The 24,011-nt window shown below is 45.4% G+C and overlaps 1 protein-coding gene across 14 annotated transcripts in view; it reads left to right on the top strand.

Annotated features, from left to right (window-relative positions):
* TIAM1 (TIAM Rac1 associated GEF 1) overlaps window positions 1-24,011 on the top strand; it is a 191,875-nt gene that overhangs the window by 92,624 nt on the left and 75,240 nt on the right. For 12 of the 14 annotated variants that reach the window (XR_003990240.1, XM_030477422.1, XM_030477421.1 and 9 more), the window contains 2 exons: window positions 9,357-9,535; window positions 14,853-15,832. Coding sequence is in view for 13 of the 14 variants with exons in the window: in XM_030477422.1 (XP_030333282.1) it covers window positions 14,864-15,832 (969 nt within the window). In the remaining variant the exon portion in view is untranslated. The remainder of the gene's footprint in view (window positions 1-9,356; window positions 9,536-14,852; window positions 15,833-24,011) is intronic. The other 2 variants (XM_030477426.1, XM_030477433.1) reach the window with 1 other exon arrangement.

The following is a 24,011-nucleotide window of genomic DNA, read 5'->3' as shown; positions in this document are numbered from 1 at the left end:
CTTCTTATAAATATTAAGGAAAAACATTTTATTACTGACCTTCTTTTCTCAAAAAGGCATTGAACCAGAAGTGACAGTAAGCAGTTTTCCACCAACACTCTGGTTGTGCTTCAGTCGGGCAGCATCTGTAGCTCTCTCTCTAATAAATAGCTCTGCTGGGTGACTTTCCAGTAATGTTTCACTTCAGGCAAGGCAATCCATTTTTCTTTTCTGGTGAATGGTTTATTCACTGAAATGTGGTTTGTGAGTTTGGTCAGCTGAGAAACTCTGGAGCCAGTTATAAGCTGCGGAAGGCCACAGTCAAGTGATACTGCTTCATTGGAGCTCCCAGGCGGGATTAGGCAGACGTGTAGCAGGATCGGAGGCTGTGAGCAATCACTACAACTACGGATTTGACTTAAACTCACTCAGTATTTTCAACTGAAAAGTTAATTTTCCTCATAGACCAATAAAATAGAGGAAGAGTGGCTTCCCCGCCCTCACCCCTTCATGTGCACATGCACCCACACGCTGCTTTCTAATCTATACACAAGAGGATGTCAGTCCTCCAAAACCGAGGAGGTCCAGATGAAAGTTCTCTGTCTGGTAAGCCTAGAATCCCTATGTTATACCTCTCCTGTGGAAGGCACCTTCACAGGAGGCTTTCATGAGTTACTTACGTTATAGAGATGTTCCTGGAACAGTTGTCCTCAGTTTGTCTTGTAATTAGTTGCTTATGTTTTTCACTTAGTGTTTAAATATTGGGGCACTAAGAGAAAGAGAGAGCCTGGTGCTGGAAAATTCCCACCTAGGGTTTGGAACAGCTCTCCTTGCCCCTTCTCTGGTGATACTTTTGAATCGTTTTCAAAAGAAGAAGAAAACCGATGCTCTTTTTGGCAGTCTGCTCTGTAGGATGTCAGGAGCAAAACAGTACAAGACCCACAGCTGGTCATCTGGCAGTGCTGGCTTTGCGCTAATTACAGGTAGCTTATGTGTGCCAGCAACAACATTTTACCTTTATTGACCATAGTTCGCAAGCCAGAGGAGAATTTGAACCAACTCCTGTGCCTGCCAAAATATGGAGGATTAGTCCAGCAGCATTAATATGTTACTTTTTTCATGCTGCTCAGGAACAGCTTGAGTTTCACATCTTTTGAAAGGATGAGCTCTCTCCCTTGATGCAGCTGCGGTCCATGGATCCCACCAAGGCTGGTCAGTCTGGGGGCTGGCTGCTTTTAAGAAGGTCTCTGCTTGAGCCAAGTATCAGGGACTGCTGCCAGACCTGAGGACATTTGCAAAAGGGAGAAGGAGCAGGAGGAAGGCACAGTCTACTTTAACCTTGTCTTGCTTGTTTTATCAGGATGAAATTACTATGAATATGACTATTTGAATTTATGATTTTTTCTAACCTACCCTTTTCTGCCCGTGAACATAAATCGTGTTCTTTTGCAGCCTCTTGTTTTGCCACATGAGACAGTCCTGTTGTTTTCACCTCTCAGGGTGAAGCTCTATACTTCACTGCATCTGCCTTGCTTTTCTTGAAGGTAGTCTGGCCTGCATTAACCTTTGCCACAGATGACAAGGATTGGGCATGGTATTCCAGATGAGGTCAGTGTCTTCTGTGGCAGCATTCACTCCTGTTTCTGCTGGGCAGGTCTTGCTTGGTGCATCTTTTGATTACATTTACTTTTTTTGTCATTTTTATCACATTTGGAGCTTGTGGTCCTCTGGGATCAGTATGAGACAAAAGCTCTCTTTGTATTGTGACTTTTTCTAACTTTGTGTCACCAGCACAAATCACTGGGACAGTTTTTTCTTTGCGTGTCGTCATTGAAAGCATTATAAAACCTGGTCCCTTGAGCCAGATAATTCTCCTTTCAGAACAACCTCTTTGCAAAGTTTCTTATGCATATCAATTCCTATGCCAATTTTCATCATATTCAGCTTAACTAGTAGTTTCCTGAAAAGATATATCCTGCCCTTTCCTGCCCTGGATGATGAGTTATCTTGTTGGAGAAAGAGATCAGAGTAACATGCCACAATCCATATTGCATTTTATTCAATTTCCCATTTCTTCCCATGTTTTCCCCTGTTCCGTCTCTCAGATGTGCTCTCCAGTCTTATGCCTTGCGTGCCGTTGAGGCCAGACAGATGGATATGTCATTGCTAGGATCACTTGTTCTCCTGTCCCGGGCAGGATCCTGATCTGCAGGTTTTAATATAAAAATTCTTGTCTATATCCCTGTGGTTGCTTGCACCACTTCTCTCATAGTTTTGGGATGCAGATTCAAAACTCCTGCTGACTGGCACATTTTCAACTCTTTGAATTTTGCTCCTCAGATACCTCAGATGTGGTGATTCACATGCCTTGCTCCCCCATGCCCTTACTGAAAATGAAGGCAAAGCATTCATTTTATTTTGAGGCCACACTCACAGCTGATGGGTTTCAGCTTTCCATCATGAAGCTATCTTAGCCTGACTTTTGGTAGTTTTGGCTTTTCCTCTCAAAAACATTTGCTGATCGATCCCTTTTCCTGCCCTGTGGCAGGGCTCTGTACTCCCTGCCCATCTCTTCGCAGGATGGAGGCTCACACCCTGAGCCCTAAGGGAGTCTTCCCCCAGGATTACCATCCCTTATGGGTTTTGCCCCCTTTTAATTAAAGAAGCAACACCCAACGTGTTGGTGTTGTGTGTTCCTCCCGCACGGAAGAGCTATCAGCAGGAGCTGTGTCAGGAGATGTGATGTACGAGTTGTGACTAAAACCGGTCAACCCAGATAAACTTAACTGCGGTGGTGCGGATACATCTCTGTGACGGCGCTTGAGTGATCAGGTTGTGTCAGGGCGTGCAAGATAAAATCTGAATTCTTAATTTATCTTTGACAGCGCCAAGCTGGTACAGACCAGCCGAGTTTTGCATGAGTGTTTTCTTTCTTTCTGCGTGATGGAGAAATGGTGAGAGCTTATACTATGGTAATGCCAGGATGAGAAACTTGCTCTGTTGCGGTTGATATCATCACACTAGGTGAAAACAGCAGCCATTTGGTCATATGCTCACTTGCATCCCCTCCCAGGCTCTGAGTAAGCAGTAGTTCTAATTCCCAGTGTCAGGTTTTGTGAAGCAGGGCTCCCTCTTCATGGTGACTCCTTTTTGTTTCTCCTGTCCCCTCCAGCAGCCCTGGTGGGAGCGCTCAGTGCAGACTGAGGCCAGTAGTCTTATTGGTAGTCTTTAGGCCTGGGTGAACTGCAGTCTCAAGCATTTCCACCTTGCCCAATCTTGCCAGAGTAACCAAGCCGTGGCATCGCCAACATGTTAGGCAACAAGCTCTTTTATTTTCAGGAACTGTGGGATGTTTAACATGCTTTCTGCTGGTTAAATGTGACTTTCCTCCTTGGAGTCACCCAGTGCCTTTTAGAATTGGGGATATAGCCATTTTGGGTCTTTCTGTAGTTGAGAGTGCTATATTCACACTTGGCAAAGAGGAAAAGGAGCTATGGGGAGTATCCCCAGCTTGCCCAGGGTGCACAGGAGGCAGGCTGCAGGCATGAATCAAGCTCTGCTCTGTGCTTCATTCCTGGCAGACAATTTAAGTGAAGACTGAATTTTTTAAGGTACTGATTTGAAAGTATGAGCTCACTGAGAGAGATACTGGTACCAAAACTTCTGCAAGGCATGCTATAAACTTAAAAGGATATCCTTTGCTACAATACTTTTCCTTATTATGCTTCCCTTGTGGCCTCATTGCGGAAGTTGTTGTTACTTTTATGTCCTTTCTACTAATTATGTAGCATTGCTTATAATGCTTTTGTATCTCAGTGACATACCTCATTCTCCGTCAGAGAGTGTGTGACCAAAATGTGAAAGCTACTCTGATCGTGCACCCACCTGAGTTTAATTCGCTGCCTGTTTTTCTGCAGACCTCTGGAATCCCTCCCCAGTACTTAAGTTGGGTATCTAAAATTAGATACGTGTCTTCATATCTCAGGCACCATCTTAATGATCTGTGTGAGGTCTTTGGCATTGCTTGAAAATCAGATTACTTACCTCTGTGCTTAAATGAGGATATAAACTAAATGCTTCCTCTCCAATTCCCCCTCTCCCAATTATTGGTCTTAATTTTTTTCCACAACACTCTAATCCTTCACATCCTGCCTCAGCGGTTCCCTGATCACTCAAGGCAAGGGTTTTAATTTTTATTGTGGGGACCATGGTGCTGGGTGGTTCTTCTGTGTGTGCATTGTCCCACTCTGCTTCTCCCTCCTTTCTCTTCCAGCTGCCCATCATCAGCTGGGCAGTGAGTGCTCTGATGGATCCATTCGGGGCTCTGTCTCCCAGTCTGAACATTTTTTTGTTAGTACTAAATAAAGGGGGTTTTTAATGCATTTGGCACGTCCCGTCCTCATTGTGTATCAGCAGTTCTTTGCTCCTTTGGCGCAAGCAGAAAGTCCTTTTCAAGCAAAGTGTAATAACAATAATGTATAACCTTAAGGTAATTAAACAAACCTCACCTTATTTTTATTTCAGATGAAGTTTGGGCATTCTTTTTATGTTTTTTTAAAGTAATTCATAAATGCACACACAGTCCTTTCTCATTCTTGTCCTCCATAGAGGCCAAGTGGGCTCCTTCCTCCCTGCAGCTCCCTCGCAGCTTGGGGCTGGTTGCAGCTCCCTGGAGCGGGTTATAAACCCCCTCCGCTTCCCAGGGTGCAGCGCGCAAGCTGCTGTTCGTCTGCCTCACAGGCTCCAGGGAGTTGCCTTCGTGGCTTCCCATAGATTTGCTTATGTCTGATGATCTGAAATTAGAATTCTTCCCTGCTTTGCCCTTCTCTGCAAACGTGTAAAACCTTGCAGATTTCCCCTAGGGAAGAAAGGGGGATTTTCCCACCATTAAAAATAAAAGGGAAGGGAAGGAGAAAGACTTGAAACACGTTCAGATAGTTGTAAATATGATTAAAAAACAAACAAACCTGCAACTGTGTCAATTATTCACATCCCCTTGTATAAATATAGAAACCCTGAAGAGGGGGCTTTCCCTTGGGCTACCTGCTCTTCCATTCATTTATTACCAAGGCCCCATGGTGCTTTGTCAGTGCCATACTTCTAGTTTTGCTTTCCTTAGCTGTGATTTGGTTGACTGTTGGCTATACAGAGATTTTAGGTCTCCTGATGGACCTTCCTCCCTCCCTCTCTTTTTGCCTTTTCTTCCCTCTCTTAGAAATTCTCATAGGTGTGGTGCTGGAGGAACAAGGCTTCCCACATCTTTCCTTTATGAGTTCTCCACAAAGGGAACGTGGGTTTATTTTTCTTTCCCCTCCTCTTCATCTGGAACAATCACCCAGCATTGTTCTAGCCGTGACAGACATAAAGGTTGCATGTTAGTGAAACAATTGCAGAGAAGTTTTGCAATTCCAGCTCTGCTGGCCAGTTCTTGCAGATGTGCAGATGGTCTCCCCAAGCTTGTCAGGATGTTCGTCGTCGTCAGCCTCCGGTTTCAGGAGTAGCTGTCTTCTTTGACAGGTAGTATAAGTTGTGGTTGGTTTAAAATGATTTTTTCCCACAAGTGAAAACTTTCAAAGACATTTTATATGTCATAGAAAGAAAACACCAAAAGGAGAGTGTTTGTTTGTCATTTGTTTTCACTGGTTTCAAAATCAACCAGCTTCTGCAGTCCTCTAGAGTTGGTCTAAGGGCTCAGTATTGTATGTAGTTTCATTGACTACATCGAGAACAGGGAAGCTGGGAGCATTTCTGAATCACATTTCTGAACCCATGCGTGCACCCAGCCCTGTCAAGCAAAGATCTGGGCACACAGCAGCCTCTCTCCATCCATCCATCCATCCGTCCGTCCGTCCGTCCGTCTATCCATCTCATGTGGGTTGCAGTGTTTCACTTTGTGGAAGGCAGCCCACAGCTATGGGATGGGGAGAGCCAGAGTTGTCAGGACACGAGGACCCTGGAGCATACTAGAGCATTTACCTTCTCAGGGTAGGTGTTTTGATAGATCGATTTTGGCAGCAATTCATATTAACTAGAGATAATAAAGGCTAACAAAGTGTGGCCTCCAGTTACAAACAAAGGGCCTGATTCTCCGTTTCAGGAGACGGGATCGAACACTGGAGTTACAGTGCTGTGGAACTGGGATTATGGGTGGGGAATACAGCCCAGAGCTCTATTCAGTTCACTGATTAATATTGAACAGTTTTTGTATGAAATGACTACTGATTTATGTCTATGTATATACATCCTGATGGTTTATCATGGAATTACCGAGGGCTTCTCAAAGATGGATGAAGATTTGCTTAATGACCAACTGATCTCACATCTGCAGTTGCATTTGGAATCTGACAAAAATGATGCATTGTAAAATCAAAAAGTAAAAGTAGAATTGAAATAGAGCTGTCCTCCTTCTAGACAGCTTTTCATGTACACTGGACAAGGGGTTATACTGGCAACACTAATTTCTCCTTGCTGGAAAGGCAGGGTTCTGCTTTGAAAATCAGGCTTTTAGAAAACTACAGCTTCTATATTTTTCATCCATTACTGTTCATGTCAGGTGTCCGCAAGCAAAAAGAAAACAGGTGTGCTGGTTTTCTTCCTAATCTCTTGGCATGGCAAACTGCTCCCACCATGTGAAAGTCAAACCTCTCTTTGCTGTACCTGGAATCACAGGTAGCAGATGTGATGAATAATAAGGTGCTCCTTTAATATATTCTGCTTCCCTACTATGCATTTATTTAATCCATTCATGGTGGTTTGCTGCAAGCTTCCTCAGTTTGGATTGACTTAAGTTGCTGCGTGATGAGCCCTGTGGGAACTCCTTGGCCTGATTTTTCAAGGCACTGGTTTGTGGTTGTGAAATAAATACAGCTGTGCTACTTCCAAACCTTCAAAGAACAAGAGGAGTTGCATTGATGTATGTAGACACTGTCATACATGTGTGCATACACGCATGCATACATGCATCATAGATGTGTGTATGTGTGTGTGTTTGTGCGCATGCATGTCTGCAGGAGTCAGCTCTAAGACTGAATGTTTTGTCTTAAGCATAGAAGTGTGGAAATCTTAATTTGATGTTTCTTTTCTAATGAGATGAACTGTTCCATGTGTGAATGTTTACAGCTGACCATCTACACTAACTGGTGAGTTACTGGTGGTCTGAACGCGCAGTCAGCTCCTGCCTTTGTCAGGCTCCACTGGCAGAGCAAGCGTCCATGGGAGCAAATGCGTCCTGTGCAGGGAAGAGCTTTGTGCTGGGAAGCAAGCCATGGGGCTGTGCTTGTGTTTGCTTCTGCCTTTCCTTCTGATGGAGGAGCATGGACATGCCTTTTGCAAAGGCCTTGCTGGAGGGAGGTCCTTGTCTGAGGCTGCTTCAGCACTGCAGACCTCCAGCATTTCTGGGGTGCAGAGCCTGTGCTGTTGGGGTGAACTGGGATGCATAGGGGCAGGGACCATTCCAGTGTGTATTGATGGCAGACAAACAAAAGTATGAAAAACTGATGTTCTTCTTGAAAAGTATGACTTGGTTTCATTTTGGAAAGACTGTCCAAGTTGTAAAAGTTAACAAGAACAAAGCTTTTCAGGAAAGAATCTGTGGGTAATGATAAATCCTTCTCTTCTGAAGGAGCTGTGTGTGCATGGTACTCATCTGTTCATAGTAAAGGCTTTTGCCAGCCGTGTAGTGAGGATTTGGATAATGTAGTATTCAGTTGTAAACATCCACTTTGGATCTTCCCACCTTTTTAACAGATGAGTGCAAGAAGAGAATGATTTGTGTTGGAGGAGCACAGGCAGTGTGTAGAGCAGGCAGTATTGTAGTTGGTTTCTCACAGAAGTGACCAGTTTGCTTCAGTCCGGAGCAGATTTTTCTGAGTTACAAACTCAAAAGCTGCTTCAAGATGGAAAATTTGATAAAGTGCTCGGCTGCATCTGGGTTTTTCTTCTTTTGGACAAGTTTTCTGAGGCAGCAGCAGGCAGATCAGAAAAATGATGGTCACAATTCCTTTTTCTTTGGAGGTGCGGAATGCACATCGCAGGGTTGCTCATCGTGCGGTGGATGCAGGTGGGAAGCCTCTTGCCTGTAGGACCTTGTTTGTCAGCAAGATTCCCGTCTTGCAAATTATTGGCAGCTGGCATGGTAATGAGTCCATTTCAATATAAATGAGCTTCATTTTATTAATTTCTGCCAGCTCCTGAGCAATTCATGAACTGCTTTTCAGATCTCAACCAACAGCTCGGGGGAAGAGGAGGAGGTGGGGAGTGGAGAGGGGAACATGAAGAAGGAGAAAGAAAATGAGGATGGTTTTAATTTAGAAAGGAGCTGGTGACTCTGAGATTCCAGCCAAAAGTGAGGATCACAATTTCCCCACCAAGCAGCTCTAGTAACATGAAGGGCATCAGTAATCTCTTCCAAGGATTTCCTTCTTTGAGACTTTTGGAAAAGTTTGTAACTTTCAACACTCTGTGTGTGGCGTTGAGTTGATGTTTCTCTGCTGGTGTTTGGCTGGGAGAAGGGGGAGTTGGGTGACTTGAGAGCTGACATGGTCAGCGTACCCAGCCCTCCAGTGAGGTTGTGGTTCTTGGTGTCTCACAGGACTGGACCTTGAGCCGGTGTACTTGCAAGGGAGCTTGCCGGGGGTATCAGGCCAAGAAAGGACTGGGAGTTGGTATCCACAGGAGTGCATGCATGTGTGTAACTTGAAGACTATTCTTATGACTTGTCTTAGGTCTAAATAAGTGCAGCCTGGTCTCTTGTATCTGCGCCTTAGTGAATGCAATTAACCCAACGATCATTTCACTGTGCACAAAACGCATGTAAATGCTCTGCCCTACATGTCTGATTCGCCCCTGAAAAATGTTAATGAAATCCCTGCTTGATAACCACCCTTTTTGTAAATGAGACAGTCTGCACAGAGAAATCTCCTCTGAGGTCTTCTAGTTCTGGGCCTGTTCCCTCAGCAGTTGGGTCCCCCCTTGCTGCCAGACGTTAAACCCTGGTTTATTGGAAGGTGCCTTTCTTTCTTGGTGGGCGTCTTTGGATGCAGGTGTGGTTTTGGACCTGAGGTTTTCTAGCCCTGCCTGAGACAGACCGTCCTCAGCAGGGGCATGTTAATGTCTGTGGGGATTTTTATTGTACAAAATGGTGGGAAGAGGAGCTCTCCACACTCTGTAGTTTGGGTTGATAGTGCTTGACTGGGCTTTTCATTTATTCTGCCATCATCAGATTTCATCACTCAAATTTAAGCACAGCGTTCGCATGCTGTATTGCACAGTGTTTCTTAGGTAAGTGATGATAACAGGACCTGGCGGAAGATGTCCTCCTGTATAGCTGTTCCTGCTAACCCTTTGTCTGATTTTTTTTCTCCCCTCTTTCTCCCCAGGTTTTTGGCATATAGGCATAGACTCTGACGTGAGAGTAATGGAATCGCTGAGTGGCAGGTGCTGACAGCTTCTGCAGTCCCAGTAACTGTTCATTTTGGTATCATTTGCAATTCGGCACCTCTAAATGCCACAGCTCTCTTGGGGAAGGTTGCGCTGGATACCGGTACTGCCTCGGAAGGTACATGTGTGTCCATATATTTTTCTTGAGGAGTTTGCTGTGTTCTATAGTGGTTCAAGGGAGGGGATCAGCTGCATGTGGTTTATGGTTACACCCGTTTAGCAATACAATGGCATTTGAATGGCTATCAAGCAGCTACTGATGACATCCTTTCCTCCCTCTCTCCTCCTCTTGTTTGAACTGCCTGCAGGGCCTTCTTGGAGTCCATCCCATGCTTTAACATAAGGGAGAATGGCTTACAAAAAAGCAGTGGCTGGTTAAAAGGTTCTGATTTAAAAACAATTAAATATGCTGCTGGAGTTTCCGAGAAACTCAAAGGCTTACTGTGGAATTTCAGCCTCTCTCTTGCCCTTTTGAGAAAGCACTTAATTAAAAGAAATTTTAATTACAATAGAATGTGTATGTTCGCACTTGGTTATTAGTCTTGTACATTTTTCTGTGTGGTTCTTGTGAGTTCAGTAAAAATCTTTGTTGTCGGCTGGCAGATTCTAGCAAAAGTTTATTTCTGTAGGCTCGCTGCTTGCTGTGGATCTAATCATTGTTCTGGTTCTCGCAGTCTTCAAGCTCCGCTCCAGGAGAAAAATACAGATTTGTCACCAGGGCCTCCCACTAGAATCTAATTTTAAATTTGCAATCTGTTGTCTTGTGAGGTGCTTCAGATTTGGTTGGAAAGTTAATATATTTCAGATTTTCTTCTGGAATCTAATGGCCGAACTTTTTGCAAGTTGGAGAGTCAGTAACTTAGATTTTATTGAAATGGGTATGTTGGTTTTGTAGTTATTTTACGAAATATTTAATATTCAGGGTAAGGGAAGATAAAGGAAAATGACTGTTTTCAAATAAAATTACATTCTTTGAGGGGGCCGTCATCAGTGGTCATCTAGAATGTGATCGTCTTTATGTGTAACCATTTCATGTAAGACTCATCCAGTAAAAACTCAGCAGTTCAAAGAGAGGTCAGCCTGCTTGTCTAGGGTAGCTAATGTGGGGGAACCCTGTTATTTCCAAAGTTTTCCTGCAGAATTTGTGTTCTCCCCGCTGATATCCTAATGTTGATATCAATCTTAAGTTTTGGTTTAAAAAAAAAATCCAATCAACTCAACCCCCTGTAATATCTCTTGACGTGCAAGCTGGCTCAAAGGTGACTTTCCTGTCCGCTTGAAGACTTCCGCAGTTTTGATGTTTTCCATGCTCTTAACCAGGAAGGAGCAGTTCTTTTAGGACAGAGAGCCCTTTCCCAGAGCAGCCAATAGCTCAGTGGTCAGCCCAGTAGCTCGATGGTCAGGCCACCTCTTGAGGATGTGGAGGACCAAGTTGCCACCCTTCATTTGCCTGACTTGGGCTGCAGATATGAATCTCAATCTTCTGCGTCTTTGGCAAGCAATTCAGTCACTGAGCGGGTGCCTCTTCCAGCAGGCGTGCCTGTCTCCCTGCTTCAGCATTCACATCTCTCCCCCTTGGAGCGGAGGAGCCTTTCATCAAAAGCAGTCTATTCCCATGAAAAGTTTGGGTTTTGATGAATCAAATTTTCTGCTGAAAAATTTCCAGCCAGTTCTGGTTGCAGTGCGTGGTCTGTGTGCGCTGATCTCTGCTTGCTTCGGAGAGTAATTCAGAACACATTTTTGACACGTCGCAATCAATGGCCGAGTGCGACAGACCTGCTTAAAGCATCAAGACGTGTCACACTTGATTTATGTTGTATCCCGGTGGTACCTTGATGGGTCTTTAATGGTCACCTTCGGATTTGGCAGGTGAGCTAACAAGGGGAGCCTTTGTCCTACTAGCATTTGCGTGCAACTCCCAGTAACATTACTCATTTTCTTAATTTGATACAGATTTTTTTCATTGAGTGTGATAAATTCAGTTAAGCCGTAGACAAGCAGCATCTGGCAGTCGGAGCTGGAGCAGTTTAAGATGTTTCTGCCCCAGGGTGTCTGCACTACCCCAGGGAGGGGGAGGTTGGGGCTCCCCTCCCCTGCCCAGCGCCTGCTCCTGCTAGCTGAGGACTCCGGCATCTGTTTCAGTCTGGATTCACATGTTTCAGGGCTGCCTCATCAGCCTCAGCTGACCTAACAGCTCAGTGCTGCAAAAAAATGAGCGGGATGCCACTTGCTGTTCCCTTTTTCCTGGCTCCTGCATCACCTTCCAGCTGTGCTGCCCTGTCCTCACCCTGCTGTGTCCCCAGACGGGTACCCTTGTGCTGCCTGTGGCATGTGCCAGTTCAACTCACTCTCAGAAAAAATAAACTAATAGAAGTCCTTCCCCCATGTATTTATTTTCTGCTGGTTTAGTAGACTCAGCTGCACGAGCACCTGAATTGATTGAGGTTAAGTGGTGGAAATGCTCAGCTAGGAATGCTGGCTGAGGGGTGGCAAAAATGGGGGTGAGAAAGTAGGATGGGGGACCCTTCCAGGGGCAGCCATTGGTCAGGCATCCCACAAACAGTTACCCTCAGCTTGACCCAGCAGGGTTGACTTTCCCCATCCAAGGCGGACTCAGCCTATTGTGTCCTGCATCTCCAAGGGGAGCTGGCCTCAACTGGGGGATGGTGACAAGCCATGGAGGTGGCACTGTCTTGCATCGCTGCAGATGGATCAGCTGCACCATGTCTGCCTGCAGCCCTCTTGGAACCACCACACAGCATTTGTGCAAACCTGCAATGGAATGCTGGGGAAATCAGTAGAATTAGGGTAAGGCCTCTTCTGGGGTGCAGGAGTGAGGTATGGGCTAGTCTATGGGTTAGATAGCTGTCTGTGTGATTTGCAAACACGTCCTCACCTAAAGTGCCAATCCACAGAATTAGAAAGGGACAACTCTTTACTTTGAAGTCTGACACTTCTTGCCAGTATCTAGCAGATACTTCTCATTGTGTGAAATCACTCAGTAAACATTCCTGCCGCGTCTGCTGAGAAAAGACTTTCCTCCTTCTATGAGAGCGTTTTTTTCCGCACAGGATGCAGCCTGAGCTGCTGCTCCTTTACTCACCAAGTCATTTGTGGTTCTGTTACTTTTTGGCTGGGTGAAATTTTGCCTGGTGTGCATGGGTACTGCGTTCAGGTGGTGGCACGGGTCTGCTTTCCTTAGCCACGCTGCCTGGCATTTTCATCAGCAAGTGTGCCTGGTTGTGTGATGTGCGCTGGATGCTTCTGCCCTTCAGCAGCTCAGTTTCTGAAGGTAAAGAGCCACTCTTCAATCATTCAGGGTTTCAAGAGGACTTTTAAAAACTGCTCTTTCTCCTTAGATAGGCACCGGAGCGATGGCTGCAAGCTGGAGACTGGGGATAGATGGTTGCACGCTCTGATGGGCTTTGCAATCAGTGGAAATCCTGTCAAATGAAAGTGTGGTTAGCAAGAATCTCAGAATCAAAGCAGCTAAAAGCATTACCCCAAGAGGGTTTCTTTTGCAAGGTGGGGGAGGGTGTTGAGGTCTGGTTTTAGACATTAGTGTGGAAGACAAAATGCAGTTTTTGTGCTTTAAAATGTTTTAGAAGCAAAAGCTAGCTGTCATTTGTTTTTCAGTCTGGTCTGTATCAAAGGGCTGTAGCTTTTAAGGAATAATAAACCCTGTGTAGGGATTTATAATGCTGTCGGGTTTTTTTAGATTAAAACCTGCCCTCTCTTCAGTGCATTTATTTTTCTAAACGATGCATGGTAACCAAGTCTCATGACAGTCAATGGGAGTTCAGCCATTAATTTCAGTAGACGTAGGGTATTTCCTGGTATAGTTTACTTCACATGTGATTATATTTATTTTAGATACATGGAGGTGCCTGTTGCTCCAGCACTGAACAGATTTTTAGCCTCAGACGCAACCTACTTAGCTGGGTAGAAGAGTAGAGAAGTGCAGTCCTCTCACTGTGGTCCGAAGTATCACTGCATAAGTTGAGTTCTAGCATATGCACCCATGGCAGCCTACGGCAGAATTGCTGTGCCTGTGTTTAGCACAATCAATACCTCGCTTTCTATGTAATTTATGTAGGGCTAATTCAGTTCCTTGCAGCACCAACAGTGTATATTTAGGTAGAAAGGGAAAATACATGATCCCATTCATTCTGCCAGCATCTGGCTCGATACCCATCAGCGCATCCTGTTAAAGGAGAGGAAATTGCCCCAAGAAATTAAAACCTCCAGATTATTTTACTGTGAAGGCAGCTTATTTTTCAACCAAGGCTAATAGATATATGAGGAAGTTTTGTCTTGGAATTTCTGTTCAAGATTTATGGACTATTTATCTAGATATAATTGTCTTGTGTGTAATTCAGGATCTCCTGTTTAATTTTGAATGGCCATGTACTTTAACATTTACTTTTCTTGTTCTTTTTCCTCTTTGGCCATAAGGAGCCAATACTACTGATAAAATATTTCTGACATTTGTAGAGTGAGATCACAGACCTCAAAGTGTTTTCTGAGGTGGAATCCAGATCATCACTCCCATCTTCTGGATGGGAAACCTGTTTCATGGCAGGATGCCCGCACCTGAATAATGCAGGAGCCAAGGTACAGAGATGGGGGCAGAAACCCAGTCCGGGTGTTCCAGCTTAGTTTTCCCTTTGCTAGATCAAAGTGCTTAGATCTAACTGTCTGCTTTCAGAGTGAGTAGGAAGGAAAGGTTATTTTTGTGTAGTCTGAGTCACTCATGCTAATTTATTTTTCATAATATGGCTTTCTTGTGTGGGGCTCTCTGTACCTGCTTAATGTTGCCCTGGTTTTTTGTTCCAGAAATCAAACCTGTCATTAGCTTGCTGCTGAACAGTTGAATTTGTACTTTGCTATTTGGTGCTTCAATTCACTGTTCCTAACAAAAAAAAAGTGAGATTTCAGATAAAGGTGTATATCCATCAACTTTTTGGCATTTTCTTACATGCAGATAAACAATAGCTGTTGATTTTTGAGTTTGTAGGGTTTGCTGGAACTGTGAAGCCAGTGCTAAGAATCAAACAAATGTGTGCAGAGCTGAGATTGCCAGTGCACTTTGGTGGTAAACTGGCGCCAGTTTACGCTGAACTTCAGTCCTTTCCTCTTCTACACTCCCCATTTACACCAGCACAGTTACCGTCTGGGTTTTTCCTGCATACTGATTTAACTGAGTTGTATTTATAAGTTTGCTGGTATGGTTGCTGTCTTCCTTAATTAATTCTATGGGATCAGTTGCCGTTGTTAAAGCATGTGCTGCGAGACCAGGTAGAAGCTGTGGTGTAGGTATCAGAACAGGTTCATTAACAAAACAAGGTGTTTTGGGTGTACTAGGGCATTCGTGCATCTTTTCACCTGCGTGTTTGCTTGCCGCCTTTAACCGTTCCCGCTCTCTCCCCTTGCAGACTGTGACACCATGGGAAACGCGGAGAGCCAGAGCGTGGAGCATGCCTTCTACGGAGACAAGCACACCAGCCTGGGCCGCAAGCACACTTCCCGCTCCCTGCGCCTCTCCAATAAAGCCTCTCGCCGGACACGGCATGCTTCTTCCGGAAAAATTATCCACCGTAACTCAGAAGTGAGCACCCGCTCCAGCAGCACCCCCAGCATCCCCCAGTCCCTGGCGGAGAACGGCCTGGAGCCCTTCTCCCAGGAAGCTAACCTAGAGGACTTTGGAAGCCCCATCTGGGTGGACCGTGTGGACATGGGCCTGCGGCCTGTTTCCTACCACACCGACTCCTCTGTAACCCCCAGTGTAGATAGCAGCACCGTGCTCACCGCCGCCTCTGTCCAGAGCATGCCTGACTCGGAGGAGAGCAGGCTCTACGGAGACGAGCCACCCTTCCTGGCAGAGGGTGATGGGAGGTCACATCGATATGCGTCCAATGGGACAAACTTCATGGACACAGCCAGCTTCAAGAAGAAGCGCTCCAAATCAGCTGACATCTGGCGTGAGGACAGCTTGGAGTTTTCGCTTTCTGATCTCAGCCAGGAGCATTTAACGAGCAATGAGGAAATCCTGGGCTTGGCCGAGGAGAAGGATGCCGAGGCGACCCGGGCACAGGAGTCTGGTGGCAGCCCCCAGCCACTGGTTGCCTGCCAGCGTGCCAACTCTATGGGTGACTTGTATTCCCCCAAAACCCCAAGTGCTACTGTCAACGGAGGCCCGCGGAATGCCTTTGGAGGGTACTGCCGGAATTTAGTGTCTGACATCCCAGATATTGGGAGCCATAAGATGACATCAGTTACCGCTGAGGATGCGCCTTCCTACAGTAATTACAATACGCTGCCCTGTAGGAAATCCCACTGCCTTTCCGAAGGGGCCACCAACCCTCAAATTAGCCATAGTAACAGCATGCAAGGCAGAAGGGCGAAAACTACTCAGGTAAGGCAGTTTTCTTCTATGTAAAATGAAGTGTGTGGCATTTGCTAAGCTGTGTCTGTAGATAAAGATATTCCAGGTTCTTCCAGGCTCTGCTTTCCTTCAACACCCCTTTCCAAGAAGAGGTCTGTATCCAGGAGAGAGCTGAACTAACCAGAGTCCACAGCTGGCTTGATCCCATCACTGCTCCCTTCTTTATCTGCAACTCTGGGCCTTTTCCACTCCTCACTGCCTATTGGAAAAGATAAATCTGCATTTGCCAGCTAAAGATTTTCCTGCATGTTTTGCAGTGCTGATAGTGCCTTTTTTCCCAGGGTAGCTCCCAAAGCCGATCGCTCCACTCGGGAGCTGACATGCATTGGTTGTGTATCCCCTCTCTGCCCTCCCTGCTGTGTTGCCCTCTGCTGCCTGCACATGTGCAAGCACTCGGCTCTCGTGGCTGGAAGCAAAGCAGCAGCACATGAGTGTTTCCCCTCTCCTCTATCATAAACACTTGCTAGGCTGAAATTTCACTCTTCTAATTAGCTGATGTTCTTATCTGTGCAAAACATCACCCAGAAACAGTGCTGTCCCTTGCAGGAGACTGCCAACCCGGCAAGCTGTGGTGCTAACCTGCTGTAAACTGAAAAATGATGGGGCATATAGATGTACGGAGAAGATGCTGCTTCTTTTAGCCAGGGAGGACATCATACCCTGCATCCTTTTAACAGACAGCACTGAGCCAAGATGAGCTTTTCTATCTGGTGCCCCTCCCACGCTCCGAACACCAGTCCTGTGACCTTTGCTTTGATGGCTGCTGTTGGATCTTTATTATGTTTTGCCCTGCTTTTCTTGGCTGTGTTCTGCCTGATTGAGTTACACAGCACCGCCTGGTGCTGCAAACAGCAATTCTGCTTACAGCGAAGAGGCAGACTGCTCAGAGAGGTGGAAAAAGGAGCTACAAATCCTGCCCACCTGTAGAAGCTGCGTGTGACATACACAGAGCGGGCATATTGCACTCAGTTTAAATGCATTTGCTTGGCTTGCTGGACCTTCTCAGAGCCATGGTCCAGCTGCCTAATGCAAGAGGCTGCCTGCGGTGTTTTTTACATGAACTACTTTCTAGCTGTGGGCACCAGCTCAGAAACATGTCAGGGGGACACAGACAAAACAGTGTGGCAGTGCAGGTCAGAGTTGTGCACCAGATGCATGCTTCAGTGGCTCCCCTGATTTTGTTGCATGGTTTCTCCTACGTATGCCATGCAGCGTACACACACCGCGCCGCGTGACCCAGAAAAAGAAAAAGCAGCACGTTCTATCAAGGTCGGAGGCCTGCAGGCTGATGTCCTGCTGCTGGACTGAGCTGTTGGCAGGACACCAGTGCTGGAAATAGGAGGCTGGGCAGCGTGAGTCAGGCAGGTTGCAGTGTGCCGCCGAGGAGGTGCGGGGCTGCGGAGATGCAGAGGGCTGTTGGAGGGCAAGAGGAGCATGTGCCCCCCCTTGTCTGCTGGCACTGACTTGTGAGAGCTGATGGGAAGGGGTTGCTGAGTGATTTACTGGCTATGCTTGATCTGTGGAGATACACCACTTCTAAATATAAAAATGACATGCTAAAGCAGATGCTGCAGTGTCCCACAACAGCAGCTTTGTACTTCAAAATCAGCCCTTTATTTTCAGGGGTATGTTTATGGTGGGAGTGCAAAAAACCTTTGGTGCTCCATCAAGGCAGTGCAGGATAAAAAGCAAGAGAATAACAACAACAACAAGCAAAAAAAAAAAGGATGTTATTTGGCAGCCTTGAATGTAACAGCTTTCATGGAGATTGCTAGGTGCAACTGCTGCCTCCAGCCCTCTTTCAAGTGTATTTAAGAAAGAGAGAACAGTGTCGCTAGTGAACAGCAAAGTGTTTGTTTTTCTTCTTGGTGTCTCTGTTGGCATTAGGAAGATTCCTCTGAGGCACTTAGTGAAAGTCACAAATTTGCGTAGCATTTTGCGAGGCCTCAGCCATACCTAAGGACATCACTTTGTGGGGCTGGTTTCACTAGATGTATCTCCTGAGCTTGGAGACAGTGGCTATAAGGAGTCTCAGCAGTGTTTATTAGCACATATAAATTCAACAGAATTAAAGCTTTGGAAGGGTTAAAATTCCTTCCAAGTCTTTAATCCTAGCAGCATACAGGATAAGATACGTGTCAGCAATGAAGTCATGTTAGCCCAAGCCTACCTTTAGCAAGCTTAGGGAAATGACTATCATTATATGTTTAATAGAGCAAAAAGGAAGACCAAATTTGCACACAAAATAAAAGGACTAGTTCATTGGTGAAGCTGATTTGCCAAAGGTAGCTTTGGATGGGGTGAGAGGAGGGAAGCTGCTAACGTGCCTGTATACCAGGTCCCCAGTCTGACAATGTCTCAGCACTTTGCTCATCTTTACACTCCTGGTGTGAAGTAGAGCGTGATTGTTACCCTACTTGCGATGGTGGAAACTCACATGTAGAGCTGATGGCCTTGCTGCTTTAATGTTAACGTGCTCCTTGGCACCGCATTGGTCTGTGCCAGACGGTACTTGGGCACAGTTTGGGGAATTTTGTTTTCCTCTGCCTTTCCCAGTCTTTCAACACCTTCTCAATGGGCTTCACACTCTTTATGATTGCCTTGAGCATTGACCCAGAGCCTGCCATATGTGTCCTCATGCTGTAAAACATTTAACGCTATAAAAACAATTTAGTGGACTGATGCAAAACTGTCATGTTTTTTCCAGCCTTTTGAACTGCCTCCCCCCATCCCGATCCCTCAAAATAATAGTTACGTCTTAGGGCCGTAGGGGAAGCACACAAAGGTGACCCAGGGCCACATGTAATATGGTGTTGGGCACAGTTTTCCCTCTTGGCTTCTAGGCCAGTGACCCGGCATTGCCCCTCTGTTATTTAACAGTGCGGATGTTGCTCTCTTGTTCAAAGTCACCTAATTGAGCCTCACAGACAGGAGTGAGGTTTCTGCCCAGATCACCATGGCCCATCCTCACAAGAACTTGGGTTTGTATTTGTCAGTTGGTATTTTCTTCAGGTTTTGGAAAGTTGTAGCTGGGATATTAGCATGTTTTTTTAGTCTCACCAACCCTGGTGCTAGTAGCGCTGGAAGGTGCTGATGGTCACTTGCAGATATCTTTTGTCTAGTCTAGTTCCTATAGAGGTTCCCTGAAAGCAGAAGACACTGAGCGTAGGGTAAGTGCAAGACCACAATGGGATTGTGCCCTTGTGTTTGATTCCTGAATCCAGCCACTGTTACATGCATGTACTTCATTGTATTTTCTGCGTGGGCTAAATTGATTAGAAGTTGTCAGTAGCTGTAATTTTTGTGATATGCTGACCACTGCTCCTGGAAAAAAGCATCCTAGAATGGAGCTGTACTTGTTTTGTTGTAATGCCTGATCCATGGGTTCTTTACAAGTACATAAAAGAAAATTAAAAAGAAAAAAAGAAAAAAAGAAAATCTCTCCCTTCCAAATTTAAACCTTAAATTGAACTGTGGGAGTCACTTTCCATTAATCGAGAGGGAGAGCTTTTTAATACTGAAGAGACAATTATATTCAATATGCACAAACTGTTAATATTCACAGGGTGGGCTTGGGGCACCCACGCAGCAGTTCTGTTTTTTGTAATGTTTTAACATTAAGGGTTCTGCTTTGCTGAAGCGAGACTTCCCGGAGAGCTCTGCTGGGATCATGTTTGGCTTTGGAGCTGATGTGATGTAGGTGGAAAAAGCTTAATTGGCTGACATTTTCACCCATTTTTGCTTGAAGGGAGACAAGCTCCAGTTGGATACAGCTTGTTCTGGCTGTGGGTTGTGAGATCCCCAGGATCCTACAACCTGCTTGTTGGGATCCAGACTTTGTGAAACGGCTCTGTTGTGTCCTGCTTGCAGCTAAACATCTGCCTGCGGGAGGCTCCTTCCTCCTCCTCTTCCGGGTGGATGTTCAGAGACAAATGTAACCCCATGCTCCTCTGCTGTTATGAGCCCTAATTGAAATTTGAGGAGCGGAATTAGGGAATGGAAACCGTGAGATACGTTTTTGTGCCACTTCCAAGCCCATCTTAGCGTCTCCTTACTCCATGTTCCCCCTCTGTGGATAATTTCTGACTTCTGTTTTCTTTAGACCATCAAATGGGGGGGATACAGCCTCACTTAGGACGTGAACCTCTTTTGGCATTTTCAGCTCTGCTACTAGGGCAGTTGGGCGAAGACATCCTGCATGTACAGAAGATGTTTGGTCACACAGCAAAACCTGCGTGCCAGGCTGAGGTGTTGGCAGCGTGTGTGTTCATGGGTGTCTGCTGTGGATTGGCATCAGGCAGCCCTCCCTGATGCTGGCTCTGGCTCTGCAAGTTCCACTCCTTTCTCTGGTTTTTTTGTGATGGTTGAGGTGGTGATGGCAGTGGACATTGAAGCCAGAGACCTTCATGGGCTTCCAGTGCTGGTTATTTGCTTTGTGGGGGAAGACATTAGGAGTAGTTCCTAGTAGGTGTGAACCTTTCTAGGGGAGCGATGGTGTTTGCAAGCAGTATTTAGAGCATGGTGTGACTCCTGTGTGCATTAAAATCCAAGGAGACACGGTGGCCAAAGCATTTCTGTGTCGTCAACCACTTGCCTATGAGAAGAGTGGCTTGTTCCTCTCAGAGCTTTACAGTCCAATTTGTGATTTCATCCGGAAAGCTCAATTCCAGCGTTAGTGTTGCAGTGGTGCAGTCCAGGTTTTTTACATAGCTTTTGAGAAGGAGCTGCTAGAAGATGTCCCTCAACTCTGCAGGGAAAGCAAAGGTTTTTTCCTGTGTCCAGTCCAGTGTTTGTTGTGGAACTGAGCAGGGGGAGAGTGAAGAAACTTCCTGCCTGATTGACTTGGAAACTGCACCTCGGTCAGCGCCAGCCCCAGGCAATGTCCTTGGCATGTGAAATCCCCTTTTGTCTGATTGTCAAGTTTATTACTATTTTTAGGCCTCTGTAGGTAGCTTGAAGGAATTTGGGATCTCAAACCTTAAAAAAAAAAAATCCTATATAAAAAAAATTTGCGGAATATGCAGGAGATGAAACCAACGTTTTTGTGGGAATTAGATCAGGACGTACAGAGAAACCAGTCTAAAATTAGAATATCTTCCCAGTCGATATTATTTTTTTGCCATCTCAGGGAATTTTATAAGAGGTTATTGTGTTTCATTATGCTCTGTAGGATGGCTAAACTACAGAGACCTGATGCTTGTTTTTAAGTTGTGTAAAACTTTTTCACAAATAGTTTTGTCGCATAGAGGAGATAACCTCAAATGTAAAGGGACCACACTGGGTCTATCACATGAAAGTACCATCTGGCCCAATACTTTGTTTCCCAAATATCAAGAGCTCAGGAAAAGAAAGAAAGAAACCAGGAGAATACAGGGTAAACTTTCCTTTAGGGCATTCTTCCTGATCCCAGAAGATTAGTGATTTGAGCCTTCCTGAGCAAGGAATAAATCCAAGACTGTCGGGTTGACCTGTCCCCCATGAATTCTCTTTTCTGAAATCATTTTCTGCTTCTGGCTTCCACTGCATCCTGTTCACTCCCTGCACAACACTTGTGACCTTGCGGCCTGCTCTTATAGCCCTCCTTGGTCATCACTTTTCCAGGCAGAGTATCTTCAGCAGCTGAAGCTCTGCTCCTATGAAAGTGATTCTGTACATCTCAGTCTGTAGTCTGGAAAACGTAGCTATTTTCAATCGAAGTATGATTCTTAATCAGTTTGGCCCAGGCCTTTAATATTAGTTGTTTGAGTCCAGATGGAATTGAGGAAAGAAATAAAAACAAAGTCGTGTGTCTTTAAATTATAACTAGTCATACATAGTTTATTAAGTGCCTGAAAGTAAGATGTTCCTGCTTTTCAGCTGTAGTGTGCCTCTCACTGATTTGAGCCCCTGTTCACGTAGTCCTGTTGTGCCTTTCAGATGGAGGTCCTTCTCAAGGTCTCAGGTATAGCCTGAGCTACACTCCGAATCTCCAAAAGCTGGAGATCCTTAAGTTGGATGGTTTGGCTCAAGTGACTCAAGGGGCTGAATCCCACTGAAGAGAACTGGTCAGCCGGTCACTTTGCTGTGCCTCCAGGCAAACTATCCTATTAAAACCAAACACCTCTGTTTTCAGCTACTAGCCACAGGGCACCAAGTTAAAGGAGGGGTGGAAATGGGCTTGGGGGGAAGGGGTAGCTGCTCATTTTTGTGGCAGCCCAAGCTTGCATATGTGAATCCACATCTTTGGTCCTGCTGGCTACTCTCAGTAGGTCTGAATGAGACCCCTTTAATGGCCAGACCAAATGAATTGTTTATAGCCTGGCCGACTGGAAGCAGATTCAGCATGAGCCTGGAGGAGAGCTTGAATAGTGGGTTTCAGGCCGAAACTCAGAGGTCTTCCCTGCTCTGTCAACCAGGCTGCCCTTCCCAGATGGTTAAGATTAGATCAGGTATTGCCTATTCAGGATATTTGAAAGCAAATAGCAGTCACTCCCTTCAGAGCACACAACTCTGCCCCAGTATTGTCAGGGAAAGCAGGAACATGTAAAAAAGAGTATTTTGGTCTTTGCTGGCAAATGTTTTGATACTCTTTTGAAGATCTTGTTTTTCTTCCTTTGCCCTTGGTCTGAAGCCAATGGAAAGCAAACCAGCAGTCCTGATATCTGATGTAGCTCTATTCAGGCATGTTTTTTTTAAACAGTAGGACTTTGTCATTTATACATTTGAAATGCTTGTACCATTGGCAATAATTGTATTCTCTGTAAAGCTGTATAGATTGCATGTTTTTAGTTGCAGGTACATTTCACTGAAAAATCACAGGCAGGTTGCCCCAGCTGCATGTTTGCTGGGCTATGCTTGCTTAGATGGATCTAATTTGCAGTAGTGATCCTTTCCATGAAGTGCTCCATTGAAATGTTTCTTTTCAGAGAGCTTCAGCATGTGATCCTGTGACTAGTCATCTTTCCAGATGGCAGACGTTTCCCTGCTTCCTTAAGTTAGGTGATTGTTCAGGTGAACACCTCCCACATGATATGTTTTAATTTCAAGCTGCTCTTCTAGCAGCTTTCACCCTTCCCCACTTCTGCCCCCTCTATTGCATTTCTCAGGAAGAACTGCCTCTTCTTGGCACGGAGTGAACAAAAAGTAACCTAACCCTGTATTTTACTTCATGGATTTTGGTTAGGCACATTGCCATTTGTTTAACTCCAGCACAGTTAGGCTGCTTGCATTACTTTATGGTTAGTTCAGTCCACCTAGAAACTTTCTTCAGCTGGGTGGTCCATTGGGATGAAAGCAAGGTAAATTTTGGGGGGTCCTCAGCATATCATTTGGAAACAGAGCGATTAAACACTGCAGCGCACAGGAACTGAGACTTCCTCCCACTGCTGGGAATGCAAAGCAGGCATCTACCCCAGATCTGTGCAGGTGTCGGAAGCTGTGTGCAGGGACCACACTCCAAGAGGCTTTACTGGATTACAGGTTGATTCTCATTCGTGGTATTATATACTTTAGCACCCCTTAAAAGTCAGTGCTAAAACCAGGGAAGAGCCTGTGTGCTCAGGTCCCATGGTAGCACTTGATGCTGTTTCCAGCTAAGGGCCCTGTTGTCCTTTGTGCATTCTCTTGCAGTCTTGGATTTCTCTCATATTATTAAAAAAAAAAAATCAAAACATCCTCCCCCTTCCCTTTGCCCAATACTTTAGCTCTTAGGGATGCAAAACGAACTTTCTGAACGTGAAGAGATCACAAACTGATGCTGCAACTGTGCCGAGTCAGTGAAGAGCTCCGCCCAGCACCTTGGAGAGAAGGGTAGAGCTGTTCCATGTATTTCCCTGCAGCTTTATGGGGGACAGTTTCATTTTCAATATTTTCTGTCTCACAGCTGACAAGTCCTCCATGGTTGTACTTTCCTGACTGCTGCAGGAGCCCCTGTGGGTTCATAATTTGCCTTTAAGGCATCTAAGTTCAGTAAGAAGACCAGGCTCCTTGGGGAAGCATCTACAGCATCTACAGAGATCCTTCTGGAAGGACCCACATATTAGCTGGAAAATATCCAGGGATTCAGTGAACCAAAAATGTTCCCAACCCCTGTATTACAGCACTAAGCTAAGATGATTGCTTAATGTGAGTGAAGGAGCCAAGTATAATACTGAGGTAACAGTCATACATT

Source organism: Strigops habroptila, chromosome 2 (assembly GCF_004027225.2).
Source record: "Strigops habroptila isolate Jane chromosome 2, bStrHab1.2.pri, whole genome shotgun sequence".
In the NCBI taxonomy this organism is placed as follows: Eukaryota; Metazoa; Chordata; class Aves; order Psittaciformes; family Psittacidae; genus Strigops; species Strigops habroptila.
The sequence above is the reverse complement of the archived record's forward strand: the minus strand, read 5'-3'. Positions and strand labels throughout refer to the sequence as shown.